General features: G+C 41.6%; 1 protein-coding gene across 1 annotated transcript in view; it reads right to left on the reverse strand.

Moving 5' to 3' along the window:
* Positions 1-1,294: 1,294 nt before the first annotated feature.
* Positions 1,295-25,236, reverse strand: part of IGFBP4 (insulin like growth factor binding protein 4) — a 29,713-nt gene continuing 5,771 nt past the window's right edge. Inside the window, exons 2-4 of the mRNA XM_075847066.1 lie at positions 6,541-6,698; positions 6,021-6,149; positions 1,295-5,139 (exon numbers count right to left, since the gene is read on the reverse strand). Of these exons, the coding sequence (XP_075703181.1) occupies positions 5,005-5,139; positions 6,021-6,149; positions 6,541-6,698 (422 nt within the window). The 3' untranslated portion in view covers positions 1,295-5,004. The remainder of the gene's footprint in view (positions 5,140-6,020; positions 6,150-6,540; positions 6,699-25,236) is intronic.

A 25,236-nucleotide genomic window follows, 5' to 3' on the forward strand; every position in this document is an offset into this window, starting at 1 on the left:
TTCACATTTAAGAATTAATATTTGACCCAACCACATGCATATGATCTCCACCAGGACCATGTTCTTCTAGTTTAAATACTCTTTGCCAAGCCTTTCGTCACAGACTGGTATTTGTAGGACTTAAAAAATCCAAGACGTTGCCCATAGAAAAGGTGCAAAATGATGGGTCAAATTGTTGAAAGTTTCTACGTTTCAGAGATAAAATTGACTTGATGCTTGAGAGACTTCTTCAGCACATGAAAGGTTTCACCACCGGCCCAAATGTATTAATGCACATGGACAAATTTGTTTTGAAACGGTCATTCGAATTTCCCTTTAAATGATTGGAGCAGCAATTACCCTAAAGTCAGGATATTAGTTGAATTCTCTGGGGCTCTAAATTCATAGCAAACATTGACACATGGACCAGTCAAGATCCATCTTAGTTTTTCTTCATTGGTCAGCACTGGCTCCATGTGTGACCATGTGTCGACCGCAGCTTCAAATTTATTTATTTTTAAAGTTTTTTTTTATGGTTTTAACAAACAAAACATTTAAAAAAAACATTTGTACAGCATGTCAGAGGGCTAATCACCATTACAAAACAGGGTCAACTAGAAAAACATAACTTCCACAGTAACAAGAATGCTGTACCATATACAAGATATGTAGAAAGTAAGCAGGGTAATAGGCGTAACCAACCGCCACACAATCACCCCACCTTGAACTTTACAAGTGGAAAGCATGTTGACCCAGATGCCCATTGGGCCTTGGCATCTGCCCAAGTTTGCCCGGTGCTTACGGCTCTTTCAGTGATGACCATCACAGTATTTTCCCTATACTGCTGCATACTTATAGGATTTTTTGAGGATGATGAGAGTGACAGAAGTGGTGGCAGAGTGATATATATATATATTATATATCACTCTGTATATATATATACACATTTATGATCTGAACTCCATATTTTTCTTCATCCAAAATATTTGACTGGAATATAAGTGTAGGAATATAAAACATGTGGGTGTTCTGGCCCACACTGAATAAATACACCCCACATATATGAACATTATATGAGCCTCCATATAGAAATCAGTCAAAAAATTCTGCAAATGGACAGGCCACTGTAGGTCCTGAAAATCAACCAGACCCAAAAAACTGGAGGTGCACATCTTCAGTCCACCACCAAGGAGAGGTAAGATGTACTCTAGTACTTTTCTTTTCAGGGGGCCAAGGAGGGATCCAACAGGGGATTTCATAGCAAGATATTTTACTGTAGTACTTTGTGATGTTTAGATGTCCATTAAAGAGACCGTTATGGAAACATCAGTGTTTTTATTGTTTTCACATTGGATTTCACACAAAATATATATGTAAAAAATGCTACAACATTTTAAAGGCCGACATTAACCCTTGTCGTGACGCTTCCCTCCTCCTGTAAATGTCTCCAACTTTGATTGGTTGATAAGACAGTTTTGTTATACGTTAATCAAGCAGGTGCATTATTCTGTATACAATGAAGACTTAAACCTTGATTGGTCATGTGATCAGGAGATTTTCACAGAAATAACATTGTCATTTCAGAACGAAAGCCCAAAAAAAAGCTTAATCTGACAAAACCAAACATAGCAATGAACCAAAACCCCTAAAATACCTAAGGAGCAAATGTCACCTCTCCTGACATGTCTGTTTTCGTAAATACCCATATTCCCCATGAAATAACAATTCTGGAGCATATTTTCCTAGAACTCTGCATTGTGGTATTCCTCTGATATTCCTCCTAGAAATGTATGAATAAATTGACAATTAAGTTTTATCAATTTTGGGTGTGTCCCTATAAAGACTGACACTGTCCAATCAGTGATGACATGGTAAGAGTGTGTAGGGACACACTGCTTAGACAAAAGGGTAATAGTAACACCCAGTTGTACATTTCTAGGAGGAGTAATAGAGGAATGGTACAATGTATAATTCTCAAAAAATATGTTTTAGAATTATTTAATGAGGATTACAAGTGTTTACTAAAACAGACGTGTTAGGATAGGTGACAGATGCTTTTTAAAGTGAATGTCCAACTTTGAACACACTCCAGAGCTCCAAATACCCTTCACAGACATAGCGTTAAACACCTGGCTACCTGTAACCACCACTATAGAGAACTTACTGCATAATGTGTTATTATTAAATTCAATGTACAACAGTATACAGTAAGCTCACCCTAGTTTGCTGCAGGTAGAATACAATGTTGTAATTTAACTCCATTTCTATGCAGGGGATTTGGAGCTCATAATTAGAAAAATGATGCTCTGACCATTATAAAGATACATAAAGTAAAAAATTACCACAAGATTTTGGACCTCAAAAATGTTGTGGGTAAAAGGTGAACATTCACTTTAAGTTAGCATTAAAGTCATTCCCTATATAAGCAGTAGAGAGTAGTGAACGATGGATCGATCCGAGAATCGGTAAATGATCCACCAGCCGCTACTATACAATGCCTAGTTGAATTGATGAGCCAGCAAAAAATCGCAAACTCATAGAATCCATTTACTCATTGTATATTGATGGCGGGTGGATGGAATAATTGTCGAATCACTAATCGGTCCTACAGAGTCACTACTACCTAAATAAGCACCGAACAACTCCTCCTGTCTAATCTACAGATCCATAGCTGTTATTGGTAAGCACAGAAATCAAACATTATAAAAAATATCCTATTATTACACTACGCAAGTCTATTCCAGGCAGTTTATTTGCATTGCTCTTTTTATTTGCTGCGTATAAGAACACCCCTCCCTCCCCACTAAGCATATGATATGTGTTATATATACTACATCAGGGTAGTAGATAAGTGCATTTTAATAAGAGGGGCACAATTGTGAAGTTGATCACTCTTTTGGCTAAACATGCTCCATGTTTCTGTTACGGAGCTCCAAATTTTGCTTCCCTATCGACAGTCATAGAGTTAAAGAGGACCTGTCACTTCTTCTGACATGTAGAAATCTACTCTGTGCGCTTCCTCTGTTATTCCTCCTAGAAATGTATGCATAAATTGACAACTGGGTGTCACCAGTTGGGGGGGGGGGGTGTACCTACACAGAATAATAATGTCCAATTGGTGCTGCCATAGTGAGACTGTGTAGGGATATGCCCCTATTACAAGAGGAATGGTAACACCCAGTTGTCAATTCATTCATAAATTTCTAGAAAGAGTAACAGAGGAACGGCACAACATAGACTTCTAAGAAAATATGTTCCAGAATTGTTATTTCATGGGCAATACAAGTAGTTACTAAAACAGACATGTCAGGAGAGATGACAGGTCCTTTTAAATGAAAGAATCTGACTGCCTACAGCCACCACTAGAGGGAGCTAAGGTGCTTATTGAAGACTGATCTATTTAACAGTCATTAAAAGTTTCTCTTCTTCCCCTAGTGGCAGCTACAGGCAAACATCATGGTCAGTGATACAGTCTTGAAGTCATGGATCAGCCATAGAGTGTAACGAGTAGTGCATTGTGGGAGCTTAAGTGAAAGGTACAGCTGTAAGTCACATGACTATAGTGCAGATAAATCACATCCACATTCCAAAATGGAGCCAGAATTTTCGCTCTCAATTTGGTTGTGAATGCTATAGTTAGCGAATTATAACTCAAACTCGGTACAAGATAAGTAAAGGAAAGTATTTACAAAGTTTTTCACCTTTTTGTGTAGATTTTAACGGTGAAATTTGTTGAAAAAAGGGAATTTTCTTTTAAGTCCCTTGTAAGCACAAGTGACCATAGTCAATCATACTAGCATGAATGCAATACTAGCAAGGGCCCATGTAGCCTAAATCCCAATACAGACCGCAGTGTCAGTGTATTGCATGTATGGATGGGAATTCTAATTTTTTTTACATACCTACTCCACATTTCTATTTTTAAGTAATCTATTCTAGATTTACCACTGAGTAAATGGGGCAAAATAAGGGGGATAGGGCTGAGGCATGTGAAGGTACAGTGGAGTGAAGTTCCATCTTGGATTAACACTGGCTATATTGTCAATGGTACTCACACTTTATTCGAATAATACGATTTATTAACGACAGCTATCCTACCTGCTGATGGTTTCCAGGTAATTATAACAAATATGTCCATATATTTAAAACATTTCTGTTTAAAAGAACACAGTTAAGAACCCAATTATAATATGGTATGCAATTAATAAGTGTAACCTGGGCCATCATTTATTTATATAATGGTATCGATACTTAAGACGGACTATACCCTCTGCAGTGGTGCTAATTTTGTACAGAGGCAGAATTATTACGGATCCCCACTTAGAGGAATAGTGTTATCCTCAAGGGTGTCATGGGACTGGCATGACCTGTCTCTATGACATTGCAAACCAACAGTCCCATTTTTTTGAAGGACTCTCTTGCAAACTGGTCTGAATATGGGTGTGGTCTATTTAAATTTGTATAAAGGGGAGTTTCTATGCTGGTTTGGGGACCTCCTTGGCAGAGCAGGGGTAGGTCTTCAAATGTCCCATGATTTGGGATTTAAATGTTTTACGCAATAAATCATGAGTTATGTATTTTTCACTTTCTGCAGATTCTAAATTAACATAAGTCTTCTACACAACTTTATATTTCTCATTAAAAGCTCCTAAATAACTTGTTAAAGCCCCTCTATGTTGCTTGAGCTGAATTTTTTTAATGCACTAAACTCTATCCCACATACATGACTCCTAAGTTTCCTCCTTTCTTATGATTATTAAATAAAAAAAACTTTATATGGTATTTTTTCAGCCCCCCAACCACCCAAACACCCACCCACATTGTCAACTTTCCTGCCAGAATTAGCTTCAACTCAAAACTGTGTTCCTCAAAAGATTGTAGGTTCCTCAGGCAAAGAATGAGTGATGTAGTCTCTTTAGATTAAAAAATAAAAATAAAAAAATCCACGTGCCCCACTTAGTACTAGATCTCCTTTATTAGAATAATGTGGGAGGTGGATTTCAAGTGGAGAAGCTTCTCTGGGCCCTATTTTCTGATGAGCTCTGAGGTCAATTGGCAGTCTGGATCATGATTAGAATCATAGGGCACAGGTAGCGCGACCCCAGTTCTCCGATCAACACACCAACATTTTCCACGTTGTCCATCAAGAGCTGGGTGACACTGCGAGAAACAGGCGAGAGGAAGTCAGTCGAAATGACAAATCACATATGTACATTTACCTCTTCACGGTACTTTAGTTTTAGATATAGTTATACTTTTATGCTCATTTCAATTCTATGACTTCCAAAATGGTCCTTCAAAATGACCTGTTTTGAGGTCATCTTAGGGACCTAACATATGCAAACCAAGAGATAATTAATATGAAACTTGGTTAGCTGTGATTGTAGGTTGTTCCTTCTGAGTATTCATAAAACCTTGATGGAGTGTCTACACAGTAGGTGGTTTCTGCTCTAGGAGGAGGAACTCTAAATGTTGGAAAATTTCCGTAGGATGACCAAATCTTTTTCATAAAAGTGGGAATGATTAAATCCCACCATGCTGGGATCACTGGTCATACAGGGATAAGTCTGAGGATGTCCCTATGACCCTAGGTGTTCCAAGGAGGCAAGGATTTAGAGATTATCATTAGGAATTGGCTGTTAATCATGCTTGGTACTAATGGTTCAGATCAACGGTTGGAACAATTCGACCTCCTCTAAATGTTTTCTTCGTCTTACGTAAGTAATAAGGCCACTGCAGAATTTAGTCAGCTGCCATCCAAGAAAATACATATATGAGGAACAGAAAAGCCTTGTTTAAAAGATTGGTGAGATCCCATCAGCTGAACCTCCACCAATCACACTTCTTGATTTGTCCGATTTGTAGAAATCACCATTGATGATCAGATCGTGGAAGGACATAGAGTGTGAAAAGGTTCGACTGAGCGTTCCTAATTCACAGACTGCCAGAGAATACATGGGTTGTCTCGCCAATAAGCGCTACAAGTTTATGAAATTAATTGTAAACTATAATTTTTACTGGATGATAAATGATCAATTTACCTGCTTTGGGTTGAAGTTTCCATCCCGGTCACAATTTGGAATTGGGTAATTTAGAAAATCCTCCTGTGTCTTGGTCCTTAGAGATGCCAATCTCTCTAATGCTATATTCAATGCCATGTGGCACGTACCCTAGGAAGAACAACAATGTACGGTAAACACTACTAGATAATTATGTGCCTCCTACATGGACATGTTTTGATTACAGGGGTTGTGCAGAACTAGAAAAACATGGCTGCTTTCTTCTAAAAACAGCACCATACATGTACATGGGTTGTGTCTGGTATTGCAGCTCAGCACTATTGAAGTGAATAAGACCAAGCTGCAATACCACACACAGCCTGTGGGCATGTGTGGCACTGTTTTTGGAAGAAAGCAGACATGCTTTTCAAATCCTGCACAACCCCTTGAAGCTCCTTGCGGGATTCCCATTAAATTATCTAAGCCAAAGCTTAGTCATGCTCATCACACCTGAGCTGGATTTGGAGAAACAGAAACTGGTAGCATAATACACCCCTCTTACTATTTGAACGGGAAGATTGTTGACTGTTTTTGAGTTCATAGAGTGTTTTTTCATTCTCTGCATTATGTTCCGGTTGGCTTTTGCCTGCTCCTTTTGGAAGCAGATCTTGTCATTTGTAGGACATGGATTTGAGCTGATATTCGGGACGTCATCTTCAGCTGGAAAAAAAGGTACAACATTTATAGTCAGTTTGTATGACAGTATATTGGCCTAAAACTTTTTTTTTGGGCATTGCCCCACATGGATATTCTTTGTTGCCAAACCATACACATGATGATCACATTGTCAATAAGAATAACTTTTAAGCAGGATGCAAACATTTTTGGTCCATGGTCAGATCAACACTATGAGCTCTGCATTTATACCCATTATTAAGCGATGAATAGAGACCGATTGATGATGTCCGCCTTTGGTGAAGGAGTAGACAGAGTTGGCTATTACCATGTACATGATCATCATCAAACAATGTAATTCCCTTTCCAATGTATTTCATATCATTAGAATACAGAGAACTTTAACCATGCTATAAAGGCTGTTCGAACCATCATCGGGGATGAGTTTCTTCTTGGCTTTTCATGTTATCTCTTATAATTGATCTTTTTGTGCATTTAGACTGGACAATTATTGTTAATTACCTATTGGGAAGGATAGCTCTGTAAATACCGCAACCGACAAAGCCGGCACAGCAGCACACGGAGACCGTATGTCGTGTGCATGGGACCTTAAAGCGCGCATTTTATAGCTGATTTACAAATCAGTCATAACCGTTAGACCAGGTTTTAAAGGGTTATTTTTTTTAATTAAATCTTATTAATATGGCATTAAAAGATAAAGATGTGAATTGTATAATGCCAAGTTTTTCAGCCCTTTCTCTGCCCTCAGATTAGTGCCAGATCAGTCTTGAGCAGATGACCTGAGTAATGTAAGGTAAGTTGGTTGCTAAGGATGTGCTGTTCACATTAAAGGCTTACCTGACAGGCTGTGCATCCATAGCAACCAGTCTGTCTCTAAGGACCGGTATTGTTAATTTGATTTTTCTACATAATACATTTAAATAAGGAATTTGAATTTAAAAATAATGTAATGCTTCATTTCCAATTTGTTGGTGCTGTTGGCCTACCATTAATGTGTATGGTAACATCCTGACGTTCCCATGATGGAACAGAGAGAAAAAGGTTCCACATGCCCGATCCTTTTGTTCATTATAAGATAAGCTGCTGCCAGACAAGCCTGACGTCACCTTTCTCCCAGAGAACACATGCACGCTCAGCTGATTATTGGGGAGCCGGAAGGAAAAGATCTCGGCCGAACGAGTTTTCAGTAGACAGCTATCTAAAATGTACGGCCAGCCTTATTGTCAAGGGACATTTCTAACAAGTAGTGATTGTCCAAATCAGAGAACCCCTTGAAGGTTAGGGTTATAATAATTGTGTCTACTTTCCTAGTAGAAAAATACAGGGTTAAACAATGGGGATTCCAAAACATTCCATCTCTATAATATTTAAATTGATTTTTCCAAGCGGAGTTGTTCCAAATGGTCTGTCGTTGGCAGCAGAAGATCTGCGTCTGTAATAAACTCTGAAAGCGTCTCTCTTTTAGGAATAACACTTAAACGGATATTCCCATTATATACATTTATAGTATATCCACAGAACCCCTTTTCTGGAGATAGGTGCGGGCCTCAGAGGTAGGACCCGTATCTATCATTTTTAATCATACATAGTGAAGACTGTTCACACTACCATTTCTAGGACCAATAATGGAGCTCGGTAACATGACGGATCAAGGCATTCCTTCTTTTTTGTTCAGTTTGCAGCATGATTTGTCTAAATTCACAATGTGAGTGGATATTGAATTTACATTCTTAATCTGCAGCTAGAGGGCGCTCCAGCCTCCTGGACACAAGGTGCAATTCTGCAACTAAATTAGTAAAAAAAAATGCATGAAAAATAGCATAAATACGGCTTATGGTGATCATGGATGAGTAGGGCTCCATCCCTTTTTGCTATGGGGACCCATGTTTTTTTGTTATGCCACTGGACACAAACATGAAGTTGCTATAGGTTCCAGTAGTGGAAAGAGGTTTTCCAATCTCTGGATATTTTCAGGAGGTCTTGACCTATCAGAGAAATAGGGGTCCCCTCCCCCATTCCACAGACTCAATGGAGCAAGCGCAGGGCAATAATGTTTTCATGGAGTTTGATCCTCCACCTATCAGACAACTGAGATGGGAAAATGTTTTTATTTATTTATTTGATGATTTTTTTTATACATAATTTTTTATTCTTGATGACTTGTTACTATGATCGCAGTTCTCATTGGATCTTTTGTGCATTGAAAGGAACATTGCACTCCCTATTGTGAAAATAAGACATTACTGTCTGCTCCCCTAATGCAGAATGGCAGAGACCATAGTGAGTTAAGGGATATGCAGCCTGATACACACTGACACAGACAGAAAGGAGCCAGGAAAAGTGTTAACGCTTTGGGGAGTTGCTGCTTTTGGCAAATTTACTAGTGAAGCAACATCAAAGCTGCAGTGCAAACCCCAGTGTTGGGTCCAAGGTGTTAATGGGGTCACCCCCCGGCTCCCCTACCCTCCCCCACCACACTGTCTGCTTTCTGCTGTTCTGCAGCCCCAGTTCTCTTATGAGCTCATGGAAAGTCTGACAGGCCCTGCAGAAGGTGCTGGCTGGTCCATGTATATTTCTCTCGAGCATAGCTGGCGTGACATCCATCCAAGATGGTAATCTCAGAAAGCAGGCTGGAGCTGGGCCAGATTGGCAAGTGATTTTCCTCCTTTATGGGCAACAGGGGAGGATGTAAGGAATTTTAACGTCCAGGCTGCTGATCGACCGTGCAGGAGGATGCAGAGTTTTTTCAAAATGATTTTTTACCACTTTTTCTGAATGTAGTGTTGAAATTTTTTTTTTTGGGGGGGGGTGATTTTTTTCAAGCATCATCGTGTAATAAAATGTTATTGTACCAGACCGTTTATATTATAATTTGCCTTTATACTTTTCTCCCTCATTTTACATACAATCCCATCCCAAGCTGTTCTCATCTCTCACAATAGATGTATCTTCGGATTCACTGTATCTAACCCAAGTTCCCTATCCATCACTTGCCCCCCCATTGTACCTTCTTTTGTAGACCACTGCATTCCTCTGGTACCTCTGGTTTGGAAACTTAAAATTGTCAAATTGGTCTACCTACAGGTAGGATCCACCCTAGAGGATGCAGGAAACGTATACTGTGTAAATAAGAGAATTACTAATAATGCAACAACCTGATATTCTAAGCCAGTCCCCTTCAAACTAGAGGCATATTTAATTCTCTTACCATCAGTCTTAAAAGGGTTGTCTGCTTTGGACAATCACTTTATGTTAATTGTCCCCCGATAAATAACCTGATCACAGAATGTCCCCGCTGGGACCCCCAGTGATGAGCTGTAATCTTTGGTGAACCTGGCAGCAAGTGTTAAATTCCCCTACAGCACCACCACAGGGGAAATGAAGCATTACACAGTTAACATTAAAGCTCATAGGCTGCACGGACATGACCGGTCCTCCAGAAGGAGAAACTTTGCAGACTGTCTCTGCTCTGTTTAATAGGGGTGGGTACCAAATGAGGATCTTTATTACATTTCCATGCCCTAAAAGGGAATATGAACAAAGTTTGTCTAACTTTTAACAACCCGTTTAACATATCTCCTTGCCTTTTAATTATCTTATTCTAATTGTTCTTTATGGATGTTTACCATGTGATCTCGATATATGTAATTATCCTTAACACTCCACCCCAACCATTTATTTTCTTTCTCCACTGCATCCATTTCTTTCTTCTATACATACTACTTCCACCCATCCTTCCAGTTCTGTCTTCCCTTTGTTTCTGAAATGTATTTTATTATTTCATTCCCATTATTTCCCTTTTGTCCTTCAATTCTTTCTATATTTGTTCATTTACTTGTACTACTTTTCTAAACTGCCTATTTCTTGTGTATTTTCCCTTCTATAATCACTCGAATTAGATAAATGTTGACCAAACCCGCTAATTTTGGCCGGATGAGCCAACAATCTCAAGCATATTGGAAGCCTCCTGGTTGTCCTCTGAAGGGAGTTGTCTGGGGAAAGATGAATCAGGCATATTGGATTTTAATATGCTCGCTCCTTTGTTCTGGTAGTGGCTTATTCCCTCTGAAATAAACATGCAGGACTGGCCAAGGCAGGCATGCATGTTTATAATGGAGTTGGAAAAGATTTAGCCAACAGTTATCTTATGTGTTTGGACGGTTTTATGCTTGCCGAGTGCAACAAAAATCCATGCCAATGCACCATCAATATATAAAAAATAATATAGGAATAGTTGTATAGATAGATAAACATAATAATGGTTTAAGGAATGAGGAGTCTGGTCTTCACTGGAATAGATCTACACGGGTTGACTAATTTGGTGTTATAAGGGTTTCATCATAAAGAACATTTATCACCTATCCACAGGAAAGGGGATGACTGTCTGATTGGTGGGGATCCGACCACTAGGACCTCCACCGATCCCGAGAACGGGGGTCCCAAAATGAATGGAGAGGTGGCTGAGCATGTGTAGTTCCATTCCATTCACATATAGCACTCTGGACCCCTGTTCACGGGATCAATGGGGGTCCCAGGAGGTGGACCCCTGTCAATCAGACATTTATCACCTATCCTATGGACAGTTGATAAATGATCTTTATGAGAAAACCCCTTTAAGATCATACTCTTCCACTAGCCATCTATGTGTCCTGTTCCACCATTGTGTTGTCCCTCCATCTAACCTCACCTTCACTTGCTGTTTGTCTCCTTACTTGTGTGGCCCCTCCATATAACCTCACCTTCTTCGGATACCATTTTGAACTTCACCAACTGTTCTCCATACTTTAATCCACCATCCTTTTCTTCTCAATTAATATACCCTTTCCCTATATCTCCATATATATATGTACATATGTTATTCTACCTTTTCAGCTCAATTGTTATTATCTTATTAATTTTTCATGGGAATCTCTATCATCTACACTTGCGTTCATGTCATCCACCTCACTTCAACCTCAGAAATTTACCCAACTTCTCCTGATTATCTTTATATCTTCACAGTTCCTATGTTTGCGCACTATCTATCTCAGCATTTACTGCAATTTTTCCTTTATATGAACAGGATGGGAATATGCCAGTCCCATCAACACCGATAGTAATGATGTGGCTTCTATGCCATTATTTTCTATTATACATCATGTGTCAATTTTCATATTAAAACTTTTTATTATCTCTCCTTTTTCTTTTGGGCTATTCTGAATTAACCATTCCTCAGATATCAATTGTGTTTTATCTTCCCACTCATGGCACTTTGCTTGCAGGTGATATGAGCCTAGCTCACATGCGTTTGCTCCTGATGTCCAGGAAATCCTTGCAGATTACTCCCTGCTGAAGCTTTATTGCTTTAAACTCGAGGAATGTGTGGCCAGTCTCCAGCTCTCTGCTGCTCAACCCCCAGCTGCTGAGAGGGCTCTAGACCTTATCCTTCTTCTCCTCCTCCAAAGTGGCTGGCCGTCTTACACGGGGCATTTAGTTTAGTTCTTTACAGCAATTCTGATAATCTGCGTGATGATAAACGTCTCTATATATTATGTTAACCACCGCCCATTTTATATAGGGTTAAACCAAATTATCTCACCCTGTATCTCCTCCTATTACTCCATATAACCTCCCCCATATCTCCTCCTATTACTCCATATAAGCTCTCCCTATATCTCCTCCTATTACTCCATATATCCTCTCCCTATATCTCCTCCTAATACTCCATATAATCTCCCTATATCTCCTCCTATTACTCCATATAACCTCTCCCTATATCTCCTCCTATTACTCCATATAACCTCTCCCTATCTTCCCTATATCTCCTCCTATTACTCCATATAACCTCTCCCTATATCCCCTCCTATTACTCCATGTAACCTCTCCTATATCTCCTCCTATTACTCCATATAACCTCTCCTATATCTCCTCCTATTACTCCATATAACCTCTCCTATATCTCCTCCTATTACTCCATATAAGCTCTCCCTATATCTCCTCCTATTACTCTATATAACCTCTCCCTATATCTCCTCCTATTACTCCATATAACCTCTCCTATATCTCCTCCTATTACTCCATATAACCTCTCCCTATATCTCCTATTACTCCATATAACATCTCCCTATATCTCCTCCTATTACTCCATATAACCTCTCCCTATATCTCCTCCTAATACTCCATATAACCTCTCCTATATCTCCTCCTATTACTCCATATAACCCCTCCCTATATCTCCTCCTATTACTCCATATAACCTCTCCTATATCTCCTCCTATTACTCCATATAACCTCTCCCTATATCTCCTATTACTCCATATAACATCTCCCTATATCTCCTCCTATTACTCCATATAACCTCTCCCTATATCTCCTCCTAATACTCCATATAACCTCTCCTATATCTCCTCCTATTACTCCATATAACCCCTCCCTATATCTCCTCCTATTACTCCATATAACCTCTCCCTATATCTCCTCCTATTACTCCATATAACCTCTCCTATATCTCCTCCTATTACTCCATATAACCCCTCCCTATATCTCCTCCTATTACTCCATATAACCTCTCCCTATATCTCCTCCTATTACTCCATATAACCTCTCCCTATATCTCCTCCTATTACTCCATATAACCTCTCCCTATATCTCCTCCTATTACTCCATATAACCTCTCCCTATATCTCCTCCTATTACTTCATATAACCTCTACCTATATCTCCTCCTATTACTCCATATAACCTCCCCCATATCTCCTCCTATTACTCCATATAATCTCTCCCTATATATTTTCCTATTACTCCATATAACCTCTCCCTATATCTCCTACTATTACTCCATATAACCTCTCCCTATATCTCCTCCTATTACTCCATATAACCTCTCCCTATATCTCCTCCTAATACTCCATATAACCTCTCCTATATCTCCTCCTATTACTCCATATAACCCCTCCCTATATCTCCTCCTATTACTCCATATAACCTCCCCCATATCTCCTCCTATTACTCCATATAACCTCCCCCATATCTCCTCCTATTACTCCATATAACCTCTCCTATATCTCCTCCTATTACTCCATATAACCTCTCCCTATATCTCCTCCTATTACTGCATATAACCTCTCCCTATATCTCCTCCTATTACTCCATATAACCTCTCCTATATCTCCTCCTATTACTGCATATAACATCTCCTATATCTCCTCCTATTACTCCATATAACCTCCCCTATATCTCCTCCTATTACTCCATATAACCTCTACCTATATCTCCTCATATTACTCCATATAACCTCTCCTATATCTCCTCCTATTACTGCATATAACATCTCCTATATCTCCTCCTATTACTCCATATAACCTCCCCTATATCTCCTCCTATTACTCCATATAACCTCTCCCTATATCTCCTCCCATTACTCCATATAACCTCTCCCTATATCTCCTCCTATTACTCCATATAACCTCTCCAATATCTCCTCCCATTACTCCATATAACCTCTCCCTATATCTCCTCCCATTACTCCATATAACCTCTCCCTATATCTCCTCCTATTACTCCATATATCCTCTCCCTATATCTCCGCCTATTGCTCGATATAACCTCTCCCTATATCTCCTCCTATTACTCCATATAACCTCTCCCTATATCTCCTCCCATTACTCCATATAACCTCTCCCTATATCTCCTCCTATTACTCCATATAACATCTCCCTAGATCTCCTCCTATTACTCCATGTAATCTCTTCCTATATCTCCTCCTATTACTCCATATAACCTCTCCTATATCTCCTCCTATTACTCCATATAACCTCTCCTATATCTCCTCCTATTACTCCATATAACCTCTCCCTATATCTCCTCCCATTACTCCATATAACCTCTCCCTATATCTCCTCCTATTACTCCATATAACCTCTCCTATATCTCCTCCTATTACTGCATATAACATCTTCTATATCTCCTCCTATTACTCCATATAACCTCTTTCCCTATATATCCTCCTATTACTCCATATAACCTCTCCCTATTACTCCATATAACCTCTCCCTATATCTCCTCATGTTACTTCATATAACCTCTCCTATATCTCCTTCTATTACTCCATATAACTTCTCCCTATATCTCCTCCTATTACTCCATATAACCTCTCCTATATCTCCTCCTATTACTCCATATAACCTCTCCATATATCTCCTCCTATTACTCCATATAACCTCTCCCTCAGTGGCGGACACAGACTGCAAAAGGCCCCTGTGCAGATAATGTGCCAGGGCCCCCCCCCCCCCCACCCCGCAAACTTCTCATGGCCGACGGTCCGCTTTCAGCTGCATCGCTGGGTCTCCTAAGTGACCCAACAATGCAGCACTAGCAGCCGGGGCGTCACTAAGGCTGGGTTCACACACACACTATTTACGGACGTAATTTGGGCGTTTTAGCATTGAATTACATCCGAAAATGCGGCTCAAAAGCGTCGGAAAACATCTGCCCATTCATTTGAATGGGTCTTACGATGTTCTGTGCCGATGGTCATTTTTTTTTACGCGCCGCTGTCGAAAGGCGGCGCGTAAAAAACTGCCTGTCACTTCTTCAGATGTAAATGGAGCCGTTTTCCATGGACTCCATGGAAAACCAGCTTCAATTACTTCCGTAGTGGACGCAGCAAAAGACGCCTGCACATGCCATTACGGCTGAAATTACGGTGCTGTTTTCTCCTGAAAACAGCACAGTAATTTCAGCCGTAACAGACGCTGCCGTGTGAACATACCCTCAGGGCTTAAAATGTCCGGGAAATAGCCCCAATACATATGTGTCCGCCCCAAAAAAAAGTGTGTGTATAGGAGACAGCATAGCATATCTATAGCACTACGACCCTATAAACTATGGATAGGATTAGATACAGTGGTTGAGCAGACAGTATCACACATGATAGGATTAGATACAGTGGCTCAGAAGGCAGTATCACACATGATAGGATTAGATACACAGCTCAGCAGACAGTATCACACATGATAGGATTAGATACAGTGGCCCAGCAGACAGTATCACACATGATAGGATTAGATACAGTGGCTCAGCAGACAGTACCACACATGATAGGATTAGATACAGTGGCTCAGCAGACAGTACCACACATGATAGGATTAGATACAGTGGCTCAGCAGACAGTATCACACATGATAGGATTAGATACAGTGGCTCAGCAGACAGTACCACACATTATAGGATTAGATACAGTGGCTCAGCAGACAGTATCACACATGATAGGATTAGATACAGTGGCTCAGCAGACAGTATCACACATGATCGGATTAGATATAGGGCCCAGCACAGTATCATACATGATTGGATTAGATACACAGCTCAGCAGACTGTATCACACATGATAGGATTAGATACAGGGCCCAGCTCGCTGACATTGCGGCTCCAGCGCTGGACCCAGGAAAGGTAAGAATAATAATTTTGCTTCTTTATGTGTTACTGATTATTTTTGTGTGTTTGTGTTTTTTTTACAGGTTCGGTTGTTGGACTTCGGATACGAGGACTTCAATGACGGCGTTTTTTTTATTCTCAATAAAATGGTTAATGAGGGTTGTGTTTTTATTTCAATAAAAAAAATTTCTATGTGCTTGTATCTTTTTAAACTTTATTATCACCGCCTTAGTAATGGCCGCTGGCTGATTGACAACCTCCATTACTAAGGCGAGGCTTAATGTTAGCCGGTGCAGAGTCTACACTAACCCCCATTATTACCCCGGTACCCACCGCCACCAGGGGTACTGGGAAGAGCCGGGTACAAACCAGTACCCGACCAGCTGTAGTGACGGGCAGGCACCGGGGTGGCCGCAGGCTGGTAGTATTAGGCTGGGGAAGGCCAAAAACAGTGGCCCTTCCCACCCTTGTAATGCTGCCTGCTGCTGCTGTGTTGTATCTGGCTGGTTATGAAAATTGGGGGGGACCCGACATCGTTCTTTCCAATTATTTTTTAAATGACGTGGCGTCCCCCCCATTTTCATAACCAGCCAGATACAATAAAGCAGCAGCAGCCTAGCATCACCAGGGTAGGAAGGGCCACTGTATCTGGCCTTTCCCCTCCTGATAATACCAGCCTGCGGCCACCCCAGTGGCCGACCATCACTACAGATGGTCAGGTACTGGATCGTACCCGGCTCTTCCCAGCACCCCTGGTGGCGGTGGGTACCGGGGTAATAAAGGGGGTTAGTGTTAGCCTCTGCACCGGCTAACACTAAGCCCTGCCTTAGCAATGGATGCTGTCAATCAGCCGGCGGCCATTACTAAGGCGGTAGTAATATAGTTTAAAAAAAACCACAAAGACATAGAAAAAATATTTTATTGAAATAAAAAAAAAAAACACAACCCTCATTAACCATTTTATTAATAAAAAAAAAAGCTGTCATCGAAGTAGTCCTGGAATCCGCCGTAGTCCAACGACCGAACCTGTAAGAAAACACACAAAAAATGATTAGTAACACATGTGTTAGGGTATGTGCACACACACTAATTACGTCCGGAATTGACGGACGTATTTCGGCCGCAAGTACCGGACCGAACACACTGCAGGGAGCCGGGCTCCTAGCATCATAGTTATGTACGACGCTAGGAGTCCCTGCCTCGCTGCCGGACAACTGTCCGGTACTGAAAACATGATTACAGTACAGGACAGTTGTCCCACAGCGAGGCAGGGACTCCTAGCGTCGTACATAAGTACGACGCTAGGAGCCCGGCTCCCTGCAGTGTGTTCGGTCCGGTACTTGCGGCCGAAATACATCCGTCACTTACGGACGTAATTAGTGTCTGTGCACATACCCTAAGGCTTAGATACAGGGCCCATGTGTGATACTGTCTGTGGGACCCTGTATCTAAGCCTACCACAAGGTAGGCTTAGATACAGGGTCCAGCAGACAGTAATCTTATACAGTATAAGATTACTGTGTGCTGGGGCCCTGTATCTAAACCTACAGTGTGGTAGGCTTAGATACAGGGCCCAGCAGACAGGATCACGCATGGGCCATGTATCTAAGCCTACCATGTGATTGGCTTAGATACAGGGCCCAGCAGACAGCATCACACAATCTGTGATCCTGTCTCATGGGCCCCCTAAGCCTGCTACATCGTAGGCTTAGGGGTTGTGCAGTCCCTAAACATTGATGGCCTATCCTCAGGATAGGCCATCAATAGCTGATGTGTCGCCCGGGACCCGCAAATCAGCTGTTTTGAAGGGGCCGCAGCACTCGTACGAGAGCTGCTTCCCCTTCATTTCACTACTCGCCCACACTGTGAATCGCCGAAACCGATTCACAGTGTGACCGGAATGAAGTGACAGGAATGAAGGGGAGCAGCTCTCGTACGAGTGCTGCGGCCCCTTCAAAACAGCTGATTGGCGGGTCCCAGGAGTCGGACCCCGCCAGTCAGGGCTATCTTACCTTCCTCTTCGGCCGCGGCGGGAGTTCTGTCGTCTCGATGCTGTGCGCGGCGCATAGCGCTGTGACGTCATGTGCTGCGCACAGCGCCTGACGTCAGGACCTCCGCTGCGATCCGGAACCAGGAAGGTAAGTAAAGTATGTTACTATAGTAACAGGGGCCCGCGGCCCGAGTTACTATAGTAACTTTTTATTGATGTGGTGCGGGGGGCCGTGGGCCCCCCTGGCTTCGGGGCCCGGTCGCAATTGCGACCGCTGCGACCCCTATAGCTACGCCAGTGGTCCACGGGCCTCTGTCTCAGTCCTCAGCATCGCGCAGCTGAGAACTGAGTCGGCCAGCAGAGGAACGGGCCCCCTTCCCACGCGGGGCCCTTGTGCAGCTGCACCGGCTGCACATGCGGTATGTCCGCCCCTGCTCTCCCTATATATCTTCCTATTACTCCATATAACCTCTCCCTATATATCTTCCTATTACTCCATATAACCTCTCCCTATATCTCCTCCTATTACTCCATATATCCTCTCCCTATATCTCCGCCTATTACTCGATATAACCTCTCCCTATATCTCCTCCTATTACTCCATATAACCTCCCCCTATATCTCCTCCTATTACTCCATATAACCTCTCCCTATATCTCCTCCTATTACTACATATAACCTCTCCCTATATCTCCTCCTATTACTCCATATAACCTCTACTATATCTCCATATAACCTCTCCCTATATCTCCTCCTATTACTCCATATAACCTCCCCCTATATCTCCTCCTATTATTCCATATAACATCTCCTATATATCCTCCTATTACTCCATATAACCTCTCCCTATATCTCCTCCTATTACTCCATATAACCTCCCCCTATATCTCCTCCTATTATTCCATATAACATCTCCTATATATCTTCCTATTACTCCATATAACCTCTCCCTATATCTCCTCCTATTACTCCATATAACCTCTCCTTATATCTCCTCCTATTACTTCATATAACCTATTTCTATAACGCCACCTATTATTACATATAGGAAAAATAGAGTAAAAAGCAGGCTCACGAAATGCGTCTTCTTGGTATTTCTAGTCCTTAATTTGTGAAATGCAGTGCAATGTAGGGGAGCTTGCAAGCTTTACAAGATAAATCCATATAGAAAAAGGAAAAAGGTTTTCCAGGATATCCTTAAAAAATACGCCTAACCTGTGCTCTGTTCCATGTTTTTTTTTAACAAGTTGCTAATACATTTATATTTTTTAAGGATGTGCTGGAAAACCTTTTTCCCTTTTCTATATTATTCCATATAACCACCACATAAGGTGAAGCAATTACCCATCAGGGTTTTAAAAAAAAAAAAAAAAAAAGAAAAAGCAGCTGCAACCTGATTTGCTGTTATGGGGAACTTTCACACTAGTTTTCATAAATCTACCCTATTGTGTTAGGCTGATTGTGCCAAATGACAAACTCTACTCTGCAAAACCAAACTGACAAATTGGTATGTATACGGCAAAGAAGTATATAAAGGCATAAAGAGTAACACAAAAATTATTTTTATTTCAACAAATACTGTAATACCACATGTACAAAATGTAAAAGCATTTAAAATAGCAAACATGCTAAAATTTAATTCTGATGGGGGGTTAGTCACCCTGATAAGCTGCCAAACAGTACCCCCACAGTACACCCAACCCCCTCAACATACGTAGCTAGTAGAAGATATATCAAAATGGGTAATAAATACTGAAGTGTAAGAAGTGTGTGAGGCGTGGTATCCAAGTAGGGGAAAGGGGGACTGAAAGCCCCATGCATATCGCCACAATGTGGCTTCCTCAGGGGTATTTTTTTATATGGGATGCTTTTTTTTTTTTTTATATGCTCTCTGTGTTACTTAATGATGTATTTAGTAGATTCAGCTGTGTGCTCAGCACATGGCCCATTATCTTAACCCTCTCATTCCCAGCAGTGCAACAAGATCCAACGCTGAATAACGCCGATACGTGGTTCGCACATGCGAGGGCCACCGCTAAAACGAAGCAAGATGGCAGCCGCGAATGCGCGGCACAGCAGGCAGGCGTGCGGCACATCACGCGGGCGTGCAGCATGGTGTACGCTCATGCACAGAGCGCACATGCCGAGGCCAGCACCATGCGCACACGACTCGGAGTCCCGCACATGCACACTACGCCAGTTGAGTTGGCACTGTAGTGCGTACGCGCCGGGACCGTGGACTCTTCTCTGCGACATCTGACAAACTCTGTGGGACTCTGTAAAGCGTTTTGGTTTAACTCCTGACACTCAAAGTCACATTTTATATATTTCCATTACTTTCCCTACATGTTCTCTATTTAATGTGTAATGTAGAATGCCATACATTGTCATTCTCCTATGGTACAGTACCTGATGTTGTGAGAGTCTATGTGGGCACTAAGTCTTGTGTGCAATGAACAGATGTTTTTGCCCTGAAATTCCTATAATGATGAAAAATTCTTCTGGTCTATTTAAGAAAACAGTTGGGAATTTAGGAGGTGATATATGGTTGTGGAGAGGGGTGAAGGGATTTCTCTACGCTCATTTAAACCTGTGGCTATGGTAGCATGCCAAAGTAAATCTGCTCTGGTTTGTCAACGTTTAGCATTTTCATGGCCAGCCTCTATTGAATTTTTTTCACTAAAATATCAAGACATTTTTTTGAAAGATTATACTTTATTATTAATTAGATAGACACGGCGTTGCCTTTTAGGACTCCTTACATCAAAAGGACAAGGTCATGATAACAAGGAAAGGAACTGGTCTCCAGAATTAGTTCCCAATAAATATGGGCATCTTAGAGATGTCCGAATAACACCAATCTGGTAAAAACAATTTCACAGACTTAATGGTCTTGATCCAAGTGGTGAAATAAAGTCTTTCCATGAGACCTTCCTGCAAATCAGAAGAACCAACAGGGATCATGTGATAGGACGATGGACTTGATAGAGTCTAGAGGTCCCACCGACAGGCTTCCATTAAATACAGTAGAACACATATCTAACCATTCACTTACCAATTGCTTTCTTCTCCTTCTTCTCCAAATAGGAAAAGCAGTAGAAGAATGTAGAATGGAATAGACAATTACAAAAGGAAAGGTGAAGAATAATCAGAGTAGAGAAGACAAGTATGGAATATGTATGGAACATATTGGAGGACCATAGTGTGGCTACGAGACGAAAAGAAGACTGGAGGATGTTGTTAAGAGACCTGTGAATTACAGGTGCGTGGGGTACCCAAGGGGACAAGATGCATATGTAGGTTATTTGTAAAAAGAATCCATAAGAGGACACAATTAGAAGTATAAGAATCCAACAGAGTTCATAGTTATGTGATGTCATCAGTGAAAAATAGATGACCCACAGGAGGGAAGGATCGGGCATAAAGCATACATATAATGACATGATTGGCATTATGCTTTATATTGCTTTTCTTGGTATTTGTGGGCATTTATGAGACAACACAGTGTTTTGATCTGGTTAACGTTTAACTGTCCTAACCGAGGGTCACATTTAAGGTCACACAGACCAAAGTCTCATTTACCCTCCACTTTGATATAAATGATCTGTCCTAACTTTCTCTCTTATATCTTTGTTTTCATTTGTTTAAAGTTCACATTGAGCGCTTAAAGGGGAAGTCAAATTTCAGGCTGGATATTCAAGTATCATCTGATAACAAAGTAGCTTCCGTAAACTATTGCCGACCATACATATGAGATAACTGCATGCACTTCAAGTAGTCGGGAAGTGTGAGCAGTTGCCAGAAACCTCCAAAAGGTCTTGTCTAATTGGATCTCATCCCCTGTAACACCTCTCACCATCTTGAGAACAGTCTCTCAAAGTTGTTTAAATGCCACAAAAGCAAAGGCGTACATATAAGAGGCAGACCATGCAACTGCTATAGGGCCCTTGGGGAAGGGGCACCCAGCTCTAGTTGGTCCCATCCTTTTTGCTACTGGGTGAAAATAACTTATTTAGGACTTCTGTTTCTACAAGAACGGTGTTGTTAGCAAACCAGGAAAAGGGAGTGTAGGGGGAAATAAACACCAGGGAACCTCCACCCAACACCATAAAGGGGGGCCCATTTTGATCATTGCTATGCTCCTTTACATATGCACACTTCATCAAAGACATTAGATTGTTGGCAGATCCTGTCAAAACCTGGCCATAAACATGAGATAACTTAGTCAATTACTTCAATGGGTTGTCAGTTCTGAACAATCCCTATGTGTTAGAAGGACTCTATGACAAGAAGCTGATCACAGTGTGTCCCGATACTCGGACCTCCAGTGATCAGATGTACTCTTTGGGTGAACAAGGCATAAAGTGCTCAATTTCCCTGCAGCGCCACCACATTATAAAGTTCTTTTTTAAACAATAGGCTGTCTGCAGGGAGACGCTCTTTGTAGCTGATCTGGACTTTGGCTAATAGATGAGGGTCTTGAATGAGTGGTCACCCCTCTATTAATTAAAAATTTGACAAAGTTATTTTTCTAAAACCAGACACCGCTTTAAGCATTTCAACATTCATTCTTTACTACACTCCCTTACAGCAGCTTCCAAAATCAAGGCACCATACCCTTATTATTATCCAGAGTATGGTCATGTCTACCTATAACCTATTCAAGGATAGATATATATATATATATATATATATATATTTTTTATTTTATTTTGTTTGCTTCTTTACATACAGCAGACAGTATAGCAGGTGATAGTGAAATAAAATTCACCTATGCCTTAACTTTCCATAAAATGTCTGAGGCCAATATCAAATTATTCATATCTTCATGGGATCTGATGCAGGTAAAAGAAAAAAAGCTGAAACAGCAGAGATTTCAGAAGTTGAGACACCAGTGACCCAGAATATGTGTGAAGATTTTAGCTGCGTTTTTTAGACGGAGAACATCGTCCTATGGATCATGGCACAATGCTGAAGATTGTGTAATCTACAGGTTATATTAGGCAACAGTCATACATTTCATTTAAAGGGGATTTCCACCTTCTGACAACTGATGACCTATCCACCAGATAGGTCATCAGTACATGATCTGTGGGGGTCCGACACCTGGGCCCCGCACAGATCAGCTGGTTCGGTGCCTCCGTGCACAAGACGTACATGCCGCAAGCAGTTGGCTCCGGCCACGGACTAGCGGCTGAGCTGGAGTACTGCACTCTGCTCCTATTCAAGTGAATAGGAACGGACCTGCAGTTCTGCAGCTCAGCCGTTAGTCCGTGGCAGGAGTCAACTGCTTCCCTGTACATAGCATTATGTGCAATAACATCCGGTGCCCACAGGCCACCGGAGCGATTGATCGGTGCGGGGTGCGGGTGTCGACCCGCACTGATGATATACTGATGACCTATCTGGTGGATAGGTCATCAGTTGTCAGAAGGTGGCAAACACCTTTAAGTACAATCCAATTGGGGAGCTAATGACCCAAACCCATATAATTGTAACTCATATACCATTTTATTATTAGTAATTTGACTGGTTTTTGATATGCTCAAAAAATGGAAAAATCTACAAGACCAGGCCCAGACGGGCAATGCTGACTTTTACTAACGTATCCACCAGTGACCTGGTCTAAGTTTTTTTTAAACAAAAAGACTGCAGTGCCAATATCATCACCTTGGACTCAGGGACAGATTGGCCCACCACAGTACCAGAGGAACCATTGGTGAGCCCAGGTTTTGATGCAATTAATAGTGGACATGTGCATGTTCTGTATAGCTGGAGGATGGGCCCTCAGAATCATCTCCTCTGGTGGGCTCAAGGAACCCATTGCCTGGAATGTTCTGCTAAAGTTTTGGGGCTCCTGGAAGAACCAATGGTTTCAAAAAATATATAAAGGGGCAACAATTCAATCTCTCATTTCTATTATCACTGCCTTGGGTTATCCGATAATAGGAACAGAAGCTGAATGACTTCTCTGAATAAGGCCAGGATCACACACACGCAGTTTTTGGTTCGTTTTTTTTAACCGATGTCAGAATTGGACTTAGGGCATGACCACACGTGGCGGATTTCCTCCGCAACTGTCCGCATCAATGCCGCACAGAATCTGCGTTGCAGATTCTGCTGCGGATCTGCACAAAATGTGCAGTAAATTGATGCGGACTAGCTGCTGCGGACTGCGGTAAAAGTACTTCCCTTCTCCCTATTCAGTGCAGGATAGAGAGAAGGGACAGCACTTTCCCTTGTGAAAGTCAAAGAAATTCATACTTACCGCCCGTTGTCTTGGTGACGCGTCCCTCCTTCGGCATCCAGCCCGATCTCCCTGGATGACGCGGCAGTCCATGTGACCGCTGCAGCCTGTTATTAGCCTGTGATTGGATGCAGCCGTCACTTAGACTGAAACGTCATCCTGGGAGGCTGGACTGGAGACAGAAGCAGGGAGTTCTCGGTAAGTATGAACTTCTATTTTTTTGACAGGTTGCTGTATATTGGGATCGGTAGTCACTGTCCCGGGTGCAGAAACAGTTACTGCCGATCGCTTAACTCTTTCAGCACCCTGGACAGTGACTATTTACTGACGTCTCCTAGCAACGCTCCCGTCATTACGGGAGCCCCATTGACTTCCTCAGTCTGGCTGTAGACCTAGAAATACATAGGTCCAGCCAGAATGAAGAAATGTCAAGTTAAAAAAGCAAGACGGATCCGCAGCACACATAACATGTGCATGACAGCTGCGGACTTCATTGCGGAAATTAGAATCTCCATTGAAGTCAATGGAGAAATTCCGCCATGAGTCCGCCACTGCTCCGCAACAGACAGAGCATGCTGCGGACACCAAATTCCGCTCCGCAGCCTATGCTCCGCAGCGGAATTTTACGCCTCGTCTAAACGAACACTGCTAAATTAAAGTGTAAGTCAATGGACAAACGGCTCCGCTGCGGATTAACGCTGCGGAGTGTCCGCAGCGGAATTTAAGTGAAATTCTGCCACGTGTGAACCCAGCCTTAAAGGGAAAGGAAAAGTACAAATAAAAGACTGACGCATTTACTTTCTTTTGTGTCCATACCTCTGTTTGGCTAAAAAAAAAACACTGCCAAAAACTGCAGCAAAACTGTGTGTATGGATCCTGGCCTAAAACTCACACATCTTAGCTCTACTGAAC

This window comes from Rhinoderma darwinii, chromosome 13 (genome assembly GCF_050947455.1).
Source record: "Rhinoderma darwinii isolate aRhiDar2 chromosome 13, aRhiDar2.hap1, whole genome shotgun sequence".
In the NCBI taxonomy this organism is placed as follows: Eukaryota; Metazoa; Chordata; class Amphibia; order Anura; family Rhinodermatidae; genus Rhinoderma; species Rhinoderma darwinii.